We start from the raw sequence: 12,373 nt of genomic DNA, 5'->3' as shown, positions 1-12,373 counted from the left end.
TAATATGTATTGTACTTCATATAATTGGTGTAGATAGTTGAGATTTAAAGTTATAATTTTAAATTCTTCTAAAAAAAAAGTTACAATTTTAAATTTCAATCATTCAGTAAAAAAAATAGAGTGAAAGTAAAAAACAGTAGAATTAAAATAAAAAAAAATAGTGTGTGAGAGGGGGTTAATTGCATCTCAATCCATGACTGCGTAGTGACTATCGATATTTATGAATTATTTCTTGATACATCCAAAATACTGTTTGATGAACTGTAACTTGAGTCATTCTTGATACGGTGACATGTCGGCAATAATTTCCTAATGCCGCCAACAAGCATAAATGCTAAAGTTGTCTGATCCATTCTTTTTTTTTTTTTTTGATAAGAGGGAAGCTTACAAAGACCAGAAACTGAACTACAACAGAGAGTAGAAAAACAGCCCACTACAAACAGTCCAGATGAACCAAGTTTCTCACAACAGGGGGAGACACACCCCTCCAAACCTGGCTAATATTATTACATTTTGCAAAGTGAGCCAACTCATGAGCAACCTTGTTGAAATCCCTTTTCAGGTGCCGAACTTGCCAACTAAGAAAATCTTCAAGAAAACCCGAAATACCAAGGATAATATGGCCTAGACCTCCGCTGAAATCTTTCGCCAAAATTCGATGAACAACTGAAAGAGAATCCGATTCCACAATGATTTGATGCAGGTCCAATTCTCTTGCAAGCATGATTCCAGCCTCTATAGCCAATGCCTCCGTCTCATCCACCGAGAAGCAGCCAGGAAGAACTCTGCAGAAAGCAGCAACCACCTCTCCTCTAGAGTCCCTAATGACCACTCCTATGCTTGACCGCCTACCATCAACTTCCATAGCTCCATCAGTGTTTATCTTAAAAGACCCCAGCTTGAGGTTTTTTCCAGCTAACCTCACAGGCCGAAGGACCCAGCCTACAAAATTTCACAGCCTCTCTGAAATCAAAAAGCATACTGATAGCATGATTCCATACTTGATCTGCCCCCTGACAAACCATCTCAAACACTCTCAAGATTCTAATCCGATGGAAAGTGGATCGAATCCAATTTGTCTAAAGTAGGATGAATATGAAATACTGAAAAGCTTCAATAATTCTAATACAAAGAGAAAAGGTTGAGATGATGATGTTTGTCCTGGTAGCTATTGATTCACGGGTCTAATCACTTTTGCTGAAAGTAAATTTGGGTCGGTACAAAAATCAAATCTGGTGCTGACACGAAAATATGGAAAATAATGTTTTGTTCTCTCGTATTTATAATAGACTTTATTTTCATTAAATTTATAATAGAAATGAATGTCAAAAGAGAAAACACAATTTCTCTGTATACAATAGAACTAATAAGTCTTTATACGGGTAAAATATTTCAAAATTAATTTTGATAAAATTCAAATATTGGGTTCAATGGGTGAGTGTGTGCATGGAGGAGAACTTGTTCCAAAAAAAACCAGTAACAAAACCTCAGTAGTTTATTATATTTAACAATATTTTACTTCAAAGACCTATCTTTTTCTACGTCTTTTTGGTAGAGAGAATGGCCGAGCTTCTCTTTCCTTTTATTTTCAATGTTTCTTTTAGTTCTTTTATTTATTTATTTTTTTGATGAGCTTTTAGTTCTTTTTGTACTTATTAAGAAAATGCCATGCATATTTAAAATAAATAAATAAATAAATTGTTTAGTAGACAAGGCAGCGCATTATTAGCAGATTTTTCCCCATTCGAATTCCATTCTACCACAAGTTATCCTTTCTTTCTCATTATCAAACCTAAAATTTCAGCATTATTTCTTTTTATTCATTACTTAGTCACAAAAATTAAACCATAGAAAATAAGTAGATTCAGTTCTCATTTAAATTGAACATGAAATAAAATTTATTTTTATTTTTATTTATTACATGATTTAATAAATTAATATTATTAAAATATAAATGAGTTAATATAATATATATCAAATTATTAATTAGTATAATAAGTAATAATAATTGATAAAGTAAAAATTCTTAAAAAAAAAAAAATACATATATATATATATATATATTAATTTTAGTGGGTTGACATTGGGTGTGGCCCGTGTGGGTGGATTGGGGAGTTTGTAGCTGTGTTGGTGGGGGCCTAAAATTATTTTCCACTTGTTTAGATTATAAAATATTATATACTCAACAACTGCAGTGTGCCTGTGCAGTGCTAAGTCCTGTCACTTTATCAAGTATCAAGCTTTGTGCAGTATGCACTGTCACTGTGCAGTGGATTAGTGCTGTGGATGTGAGCAGATTGTGCTAGTGTAAGAGCAAACTTGACGTGTTGTCCTTGTCCTTTCAATCAAGTAGATTAAAAAATATAACTTAAAACAAATGTCTGAGCTTATTGAAAAAAATCAAGAACTTAAAATAAATGACTGATCTTAGAAAAAGATCAAAGAATCAAGACGTTCACACTCACACTTTGTGAATGATTAATACTGACAGGACACCACCAACGGAAAAGAGAGAAAGCAGTCAAAGTTTTTGAATGAAACATTTTCTTTGGTCATAATTATTGAGGCTAGCTATGAAGCATGATGTTAATTTTATTTATGAACATGTTATTACATTTGAGCCATGCTTAACAGTTGCTCATAAACTCAAGTTTGAGCTGGACTCAATGGCTTAATTCATTTATGATAAAAAGAAAAGTTTGGTTAATTCATTTAAATCCAAAAAGTTTTGACTTTTTTTATTTTAGTCTCTAGTGCTTTTGAAATCTAGAAATGTTGTTTCACACTATTGCTTGCTAAAGCTGCTAACTGTGTCAAAATCAAAAAAAAAAAAAAAAATGCTGCTAACTGTGTCTACACCTTAGTTGGGTATAGAGATTGACGCTATCTTTCAAAACCTTACACTATTGCTTGCTAAAGCTGCTAACTGTGTCAAAATCAAAAAAAAAAAAAAAAAAAAAAAAAATGCTGCTAACTGTGTCTACACCTTAGTTGGGTATAGAGATTTACGCTATCTTTCAAAACCTTAGTATTGTTGTCCTGCTAAAAACAAATATTAATTCTATCTTTGGTGTATATAATTTCTTACTGGTTATTATTTGAATCCACCACCATTATCATTTTTTTTACTTACAAAATAACTACTTTCCAAATTAGCCGTTTATAAAAAATGGCTGAAAGAATTTTGTTCGACCATATGGACTTGTTTACAAACTTAATTAACACAATTAAATCTTAAATATATTTAAGTAGAGTTTTATGTTTGCATATACATAAATATTTTGTTTTTTCAAGAAACCCATATACATAAATATATACTTAAAATCAAGCATGTATTCTAATAAAAAAGAAATAATGGAGCATGATGTTAATTTTATTCATGAACATGTTATCATATTGAACTCTGTTTAACTATTGATAAAAACTTAATAAGCTTAAGTTTGAGCTGCACTCAACAACTTGATTCATTTCTGATAAAAAGAAAAATATCTCTATTTATTTAAATGATGAAAGTTTTAGAGTCCATTTGGTAAATGTGTTTAAATAACAATTTTTAATTTTTTAAAAATATGTGTGGGTAAAAAAATAAATAAAAATACTTGTAATATTGTTTAAAAATTAAAAATATGTATTTAAATTGATGTTTCAAATATGTTCTTAATTTTTCATAAAATAATTTTTTTTTTAAAGTTCTAACTACAATTATGCTTTTTGGAATTTAGGAATGTTGTTTCACACTATATAATTTTAACTGCGTTCACACTCACACTTTTTAAATGATTAATACTGACAGGACACCATCAAACAAAAAAGAGAAAAAGGTTGAAAAAGCAGTCTAAAGTTTTAGAATAAAAATCAACATTTTCTCACCCTTTCTTAGCTACTAATGCAATGCACAGGAATGTTTAAGATAAAATAATTTTAAAAGTTATCATAAAAGTATTATATGTAATATAATTTGTCTCATCCTTTCTTTTGAGTTTGATATGCAAAAGTGACCCTTATGTTATTATTCATTAATTGATATAAGTGCTTTAAGATGATTGATATAAGTGCTTTAAGAGCATTAGCATCCGCGGATGAAACTATTTTATATCCTTAAACATTACTTTATTTATTTTACCAACATATCTTACAATTCACCTTACCTCCTAAGCCCCCGACTCCGCCACATGCGTGCCAAGAACGCTCTTAATTTAATGGAAACTCATTGATTAACGTTTCATTGATTAGTAGTAGATTACTCTAAAGTAAATTAAGCCTTGTATATATTTATAAAACAGTACACCAATTGCAGCTCTCTCTCATCACTTTCACTACTCCTCAAACCCATCTACGTACTATTCCTGAAAGAGAAACTATGGCGGAAGGAGCTTTGTTCGATCTTGCTGGGAAAGTCATTAATGTGCTGGGCTCTTTCATTGCTGAAGAGGTCAAACTGGCCTTTGGTGTCAAAACTGAGATTGAAAATCTGAAGAGCACAGTCTCCAAGATCCAAGCTGTGCTTCTAGATGCAGAAAAGCGGAGTTCTCGTAGCCATCAGATCAAAGACTGGCTCAGTAAGCTCAAAGATGTCCTCCATGATGCTGATGACTTGCTGGATGATTTCTCCACCCAAGTTTTGCGCCAAAAAGTGATGTCTGGAAACAAAATGAAAAAGGAGGTACGCATTTTCTTTTCAAGTTCAAACCAGCTTGCTTTTAGTCTTAAAATGGGTCATGAAATAAAAGCAATTAGTGAGAGACTAAATGCCATTGAAAAAGAGAAGAAGGCTTATGACTTTAGTCAAAGCTTGGTTGAGCCACAAGTCATGAATAGAGGCAGAGGAACTTATTCTTTTGTACTCAAAGATGAAGTTATTGGGAGAGAGAATGATAAGGAAGAGATTATGAAACGTCTTTTTGATGACAGTGTTGAAGAGAATATTTCTATCATTCCAATTGTTGGTATCGGAGGATTGGGCAAGACAACACTAGCTCGACTGGTATACAATGATGAAGATGTTCAAACAAGGTTTAAGATAAAACTTTGGGTTTGTATCTCTGATATCTTTGATGTACAGCGGATTGTTAAAGAAACTGTAGAACAGTTGACAAAGGAGAAGCTAGAAGGAAGCCTTGAGATCTTGCAAAATAAGCTTCGAGAAGAACTTGATGGAAAACAATACCTGATTGTCTTGGACGATTTGTGGAATGAGGACAGTAGTGAATGGCTTCTCTTGAGAAATTTGTTAATGGTTGGTAAAAAGGGAAGTAGGATACTGGTAACTACTCGCTCAGAAAGTGTGGCGAGGATAACGGGTGCAACTTCATGGCATGCTCTAAGAGGCCTTCCTGAAGAAAAGGCGTGGAGTTTGTTTGTAAAAGTGGCATTTGAACGAGGTCAAGAACCTAAAAATAAAGCCTTAGTAGCAATTGGAAGGAAGATTGTTGAAAAGTGTGATGGATTGCCTCTCGCTATAAGAACAATAGGAAGCCTATTGTTCCTTAATACTTCTGACATTGAGTGGCAATCCTTTTTAGATAATGAACTCTCAAAAATAGGTCGACAAGAAAATAAGATCTCATTAATTCTTAAGTTGAGTTATGATCACCTTCCATCACACTTAAAGCAATGTTTTGCTTATTGTAGATTGTTTGCAAAAGATTATTGGATTGATGTAAATACACTTATTAATCTTTGGATAGCGCAAGACTTTATTGTGTTAGAAGGTCCAAGACAGCGTTTTGTGGATATTGGAAGAAAATATTTTATGGAATTACTTTGGAGATCGTTTTTTCAAGATGTAGAAAATGATGATTTGGGCAGTATAGAATCATGTAAGATGCATGATCTCATGCATAATCTTGCAATTCTTGTGTCTAGAACGGAAAGTGTCATATTAAATTCAAGTGGGGAAAATGTGATTGAAAAAGTTCATCATGTATCATTTGATCTAGTGGATTCATCGAGTCAATTTTCAATCCCCGTGGCTAATAAAAGGAAGATACGAACAATTCTTGCAGCTAATGTAGGGAGAAAGTTGGGTAACTTAACTTATGATGCACTTATTTCAAATCTCAATTATTTACGCACATTGGATTTGAGTTGTTTAAGGCCACATGTAGTGCCCCATTCAATTGGGGAATTGAGTCATTTAAGATATCTTGATCTTTCTCAAAATAGAGATATTGTTGTTCTCCCTAATTCCATTACAAAGCTGCTAAATTTACAGACGCTGAAACTTAATGACTGTAAATCACTTAAAGAATTACCGCGGGGCCTTAAGAAATTGGTCAATCTTAGGCATTTAGACGTTAGTGGGTGCTACGAATTGACGCATATGCCCCTTGGACTTGGGCATCTTACTTCTCTTGAGATACTAACGATGTTCATTGTGAGGCAAGGGGGTTCCAAGGCTAGCTCGTATAGTTGGTATAAGAAAAAATAGGCTGAGTCTGGTGGTGGGCTAAGTGAATTGAAGGAGCTGAGCAATTTGGGAGGAAGTCTACACATTCTAAATTTGGGACATGGAGAAGATGACATGGTGGAATGTAAAGCCACAAATATGAAGCAGAAACAACATCTTCAAGACCTGAAATTATGGTGGAATGAAGAGTGGGATGATGGAGAAACTGAATATTATGATGACATGTCACTGGAAAGGCTCCAGCCACATCCAAATCTTAAAGCGTTGCATTTGTATTATTATATGGGTGTGAGCATTCCAAGTTGGGCGAAAATGGGTAATTACCCATTAAAAACAAACTATTTAGTTAGTAGGGTCCGTTTACAAACTATATATATTTTTAGCAACTCGAGCCTCAAAGACTCGATTTTGGGCCCCTAAATCGAGTCTCTAAGGCTCGATTTTTATGGGTTGTTCCTGTCTGATGTGGCACTTTGTCCAGGTGGCGTCTACATGGAAATCGAGTCTCTAAGGCTCGATTTTTATGGGTTGTTCCTGTCTAATGTGGCACTTTGTCCAGGTGGCGTCTACATGGAAATCGAGTCTCTAAGACTCGATTTCCAACCCAAAAATAAAATATTAATGACCCAAAATGCAGAAACAGCGGGAAAAAAGGCAGAAAGAAAGAAAAAAAAAAAGAAAGAGAAGAAGAAGAAGAAGGAATGGCGACACAGGCCCCGCGCGACAGATCCAGGCCGGCGACCCAGGCCGTGCGCAACCAGGTCGCCGCGCGACCCAGGTCGCACCGCGACCCAGGTCGCCACGCGACTATTTCTGGGTTTTTTTTTTCTTTCTTCTCTGATGAACACATTCTTCTGTGGTTTTTTTTTTTTTTTTCCTATTTCTCTGATGAACGCGTTGTTGTGGTTTTCTTTTCCTGCTGCCCTTGTGATTTTTTTTTTTTTTTTTTTTTCGTTTTAAATGTAAATCGAGTCTTAGAAACTCAATTTTCATGTAGATGCCACGTGGAAAAAGTGTCATATCAGACAGGAACAACCCATGAAAATCGAGCCTTAGAGGGTCGATTTAGGGGCCTAAAATCGAGTCTTTGAGGCTCGAGTTGCTAGAAATATATATAATTTGTAAACGGACCCTACTAACTATATAGTTTGTTTTTTATGGGTAATTACCCATTTTCGCCCAAAAAGTACGAGGAAAGTGGTCAACAAGCAAGATTAGTAGATTACTTAAAAGTGTAAAGTGTAAAGCATATAAATAGTGATGTAGCAATTATAAGCTGAAGAACACAACAAAGCTTCTCTCATGGACGGAAGGGGTAATTAGCCATAATTTCTCAACTATTTAGTTAATTGTTCTAGTTACAAAGTTATATTATTTACTAGCATCTCGAGTCTTTTAGACTCGATTTTGGCCTATAAATCGAGCATCAAATACTCGATTTCTAACCCTTATAAATAAAAACAAATCAGAGAGGAACACCAGAACATCAGAGAAGAAAGCAAAGAAAAAAAAAAAAAAAAAACTAGAAACAGAAAGAGAGATTAGCTTCAGATCGGAGTGGGTCGCGCGCGGCCTGGGGTCGAGCGGCCCAGGCAGCGCGTAGCCTGGGGTCGTACGCAACCCACTCCGATCTGAAGCCAATCTCTCTCTAAGCTCTTTATCTCCCTCTGATTTGAGTCTTTGGGATTGATCTGAAGCGCGACCCATTCTTAAATTTGTTTTTGGGCATTTCAACTTGTCTATGAGACTTAAAATTTTTTAAAAAATTTTTGGGTTAGAAATTGAGTCTCAGAGACTTGATTTCCAGGTAGGCGCCACATGGAAAGAAAATCCATAAAAATCGAGTTCCAAAAACTTGATTTATAGGCTCTAAATTGAGTTTTTTAGATTCGAAATGCTAGTAAAAAATATAGTTTTCAAATCTTAACTACTAACTAGATAGTTGGGAAAATTAAATTAGTTACCTAGATTCCCCTTCTCTCATCACTTTCACTATTTCACAAACCCATCTGATCTTAATAATATTCCTGAAAGAAACAAACAAAGAAACAAAAACTATGGCGGAAAGAGCCTTATTCCACCTCGCCGGAAAAGTCCTTGAACTGCTGGGTTCCTTCACTCTCCCAGAGGTCAAACTGGCCTGCGGTGTTCAAACTGAGATTGAAAAACTAACAAGCACAGTTTCCACAATCCAAGCTGTGATTCTTGATGCAGAAAAGCAGAGTTCTCATAATCATCAGATCAAAGATTGGCTCAGAAAGCTCAAAGGTGTTCTTCATGATGCTGATGACTTGCTGGATGATTTCTCAACCCAAGTTTTGCGGCACAAGGTGATGAGAAAGAAGAAGGTACGCATTTTCTCTTCCAGTTCTAATCGTATTGCTTTTAGTCCTAAGATGGGTCGTCAGATAAAAGCAATTAGGGAGAGACTAAATGCCATTGCAAAAGATAAGGAGGATTTCCACTTTATTCAAAGCTTCATTGAGCCACAAGTCATGAGTAGGGACAGATAAACTTATTCTTTTGTTCTTGAAGATGAAGTTGTTGGGAGAGAGAATGATAAGGAAGTGATTATCAAACTTCTTTTTGATGACAATGTTGTAGAGAATATTTCTATCATTCCTATTGTTGGTATTGGAGGATTAGGGAGAACCACACTAGCTCAACTGGTTTACAATGATCAAAGTGTCAACAAAAATTTTGAGCTAAAACTTTGGGTTTGTATCTCTGAAATCTTTGATGTAAAACGAATTGTTAAAGAAATTTTAGAACAGCTGACGGATGAGAGACTTAAAGAAAGCTTTGAGATGCTGCAAAATCAGCTTCGAGAAAAAAGTACTTGCTTGTCTTGGATGATATGTGGAATGAGGACAATGCTAAATGGCTTCTCTTGAAAAATTTATTAATGGTAGGTGCAAGGGGAAGTAGGATAGTTGTAACCACTCGTTCTGAAATGGTGGCGGGCATAACAGGGGCAACTTCATGGTATGCTCTAAAAGGCCTACCTGTAGAAAAGGCTTGGAATTTGTTTGTAAAAGTTGCATTTGGAGAAGGCCAGCTGCCTAAGAACCAAGCCTTTATTAGCCTGGGAAAGGAGATTTTGGAAAAATGTGTTGGGGTACCTCTTGCCATAAGAACAATAGCAAGCTTGCTACACTCCAAACCTTCTGAAAATGAGTGGCGATCTTTCAAGAATTATGAACTCTCAAAAATAACTCATGGAGAAGAAAATAATATTTTATCAACACTTAAGTTGAGTTATGATCATCTACCATCATACTTAAAACAATGCTTTGCTTATTGTAGATTGTTTCCAAAAAATTCCAAGATTCATGTAGGGACACTGATTGATCTTTGGGCAATGCAAGGTTATATTAAGTTATCGAATCCAAAGCAATGTGTTAAGGATGTTGGTAGAGAGTACTTCAAGTTATTACTTTGGAGGTCATTCTTCCAAGATGTTGAAAAGGATTACTGGGGCAATATATGGTGCAAAATGCATGATCTCATGCATGATCTTGCAATCTCTGTGGCTGGAACAGAATGTACTGTATTACATTCAACTGAGGAAAATATTGGCAAAAATGTTCGTCATGTATCATTTAATCTTTTGGATTCGTCGATGCAGTCTCCAATCATCAAGTTTGAAGGAAAGAGGACACGAACGGTTATTGGACATAGAAGAGGGTGTGACTTTCCTTGTAATGCGCTTGTTTCAAATCTTAAGTATTCACGCACACTAGATTTGAGCTATCTATGGTCACGAAAAATGCTGTGTTCAATTGGGAAATTGAAACATTTAAGATATCTTGATGTTTCCGAAAATTGGTACATTAAAATTCTCCCTAATTCCATTGTCATGCTGCTGAATTTGCAAACACTGAATCTCAAGAATTGTCGTGCGCTTAGAGAATTACCCCGAGACACTAAAAATCTGGTCAATCTTAGGCATCTAGATATTTCTGGTTGTATTACACTGACTCATATGCCTTACGGAGTTGGAAATTTGACTTCTCTTGAGATGCTACCATATTTTGTTGTGAGAGACAGGTGTCAAGGCCAGGGCTAGTGGTGGGCTTAGTGAATTGAATAAGCTGAGCAATTTGGGAGGAAACCTGTGGATTCTGAATCTAGGACATGGAAAAGATGACATGATGGAATGTAAAGCTGCAAATATGAAGGAGAAACAACATCTTCACCAACTGAAATTATGGTGGAACTTAGAGTTGGTTGGAGAAACCGAATGTTACGATGAAATGTCACTAGAAGGTCTCCAGCCACATCCAAATCTTAATGTGTTGGAATTATCATTTTATATGGGTGTTACAATTCCAAGTTGGGTCTCTTCGCTCACTAATCTTGTCGATTTGAAATTGTGGAGTAATTGTAGATGCAACCACCTCCCACCATTAAATCAACTCCCTTTTCTCAACTCTGTCTGTCTTGAAAATATGGAAGCACTTCAATACATATCAGAAGACATTGTTAGTAATGTGTTAGGTTACTCAATAACAACATTCTTCCCGTCATTATTTTCTCTCAAAATAAAGAAATGCCCTAATCTGAAGGGATGGTGGAGGAAAGATGATAATGATGGGCCAGGCCATCTGTTGCTACCATCATTTCCTCGTCTCTCTAAATTGGAGATTGAAGATTGCCCTAATCTTACTTTCATGCCCCTGTTTCCATTTCTAGTAAAGTTGAAATTGTGGGAAGCTAGCTTGAAGGTATTGCAGCAAACAATGAATACACAGAGACCATCAACATCAACAACCTCCTCATGCTGCTTTCCTCTCTCTGAATTAGAGTTTTTGGATTTAAAAGGGGTTAACGATTTAGAATCTCTTCCAACGAAGTGGCTACAGAACCTCGTTTCTCTTCGGAGACTCTTCATTTATGAATGCCATGGTCTTATGTCTCTTCCTTGTAGAGGTATTCAATATCTCACCTCACTTCAAGAGATAGAAATAGTGAATTGCAATGAGATAGGTCTGGTAAATGATGAAGATGATGGCATGCAATGGCAAGGTCTTAGGAGCCTCCATTCTTTGCGTTTCTTGAGAACTCCAAAATTGATGTCTCTACCAGATGGGCTTCAACATGTTATCACTCTTCAAAAACTCAAAATTCATATTTGTACTGGTTTAATGGCTATACCGGAGTGGATAGGCAACCTCACATCACTACATCATCTTTCAATTTCTGGATGCTCCAATCTAACGTCACTGCCTCAAGAGATTTGCAATATCTCCTCATTACAAATTTTTGAGATTGAAAATTGTCCTAATTTGATGGCTTTACCAGGCCAATGGATAACCTCACGTTACTACAAGAGCTTACAATTGGGGAATTCCCTAATCTGACCTCACTGCCTCAAGGGATTCGCAGTCTCACCTCTTTAAAAAGGTTGACGGTTGACGATTGTCCTAATTTGATGGCTTTACCAGAGTGGATAGGCAACCTCACATCACTGGAAGAGCTTATAATTTGCAAATGCCTTAATCTGACATCATTGCCTCAAGGGATTCATGATCTCCCCTCTTTACAACGGCTGATGATTACTGATTGTCCCATTTTACGAGCAAGATGCCAGTGGGAAATAGGTGAAGATTGGCCCAAGATTTCTCATGTTCCATCCTTGAGATTGGATGATTATGGGTGGTGAGAAACAAGTTGTTCAAGTATGTGTCTATCTGTTAATCATAATTTTTCATAGAAAATAAAATAAGGATGCTTTTATTCTTTTTCTTCTTTAAGTTTTTGAGAGTTGTGATATTGTGGGGACTCCTCAGTTATTTGACTTCTCGTGCAGAGAATAGACTTGGGCTCAAAAATTCAGACCTATCCAAAATTTGCAATTGTGCACTATAACAAGAAGTCAATGGTAATAATGTGTGTGTGTGTGTTTTTTTTTTTTTTTTTTAAATTCTATTTATTTTGTTCCATTTCCATTCCTGTCATCAA

General features: G+C 35.6%; 2 protein-coding genes across 2 annotated transcripts; both read left to right on the top strand.

Moving 5' to 3' along the window:
• Positions 1-4,360: 4,360 nt before the first annotated feature.
• Positions 4,361-6,430, top strand: LOC115973020 (putative disease resistance protein RGA3). The gene has a single exon (XM_031093258.1). The coding sequence runs from the start codon at positions 4,361-4,363 to the stop codon at positions 6,428-6,430; it is 2,070 nt and encodes a 689-aa protein (XP_030949118.1).
• A 2,036-nt stretch (positions 6,431-8,466) lies between these two features.
• LOC115973019 (putative disease resistance protein RGA1) lies at positions 8,467-12,074 on the top strand. The gene is made up of 5 exons (XM_031093257.1): positions 8,467-8,908; positions 9,014-9,244; positions 9,322-10,377; positions 10,460-11,630; positions 11,714-12,074. The coding sequence occupies exons 1-5, from the start codon at positions 8,467-8,469 to the stop codon at positions 12,072-12,074; spliced, it is 3,261 nt and encodes a 1,086-aa protein (XP_030949117.1).
• The last annotated feature ends 299 nt before the right edge of the window (positions 12,075-12,373 follow it).

This window comes from Quercus lobata, unplaced genomic scaffold (assembly GCF_001633185.2).
Source record: "Quercus lobata isolate SW786 unplaced genomic scaffold, ValleyOak3.0 Primary Assembly Scq3eQI_49, whole genome shotgun sequence".
Taxonomy (NCBI): Eukaryota; Viridiplantae; Streptophyta; class Magnoliopsida; order Fagales; family Fagaceae; genus Quercus; species Quercus lobata.
The sequence above is the reverse complement of the archived record's forward strand: the minus strand, read 5'-3'. Positions and strand labels throughout refer to the sequence as shown.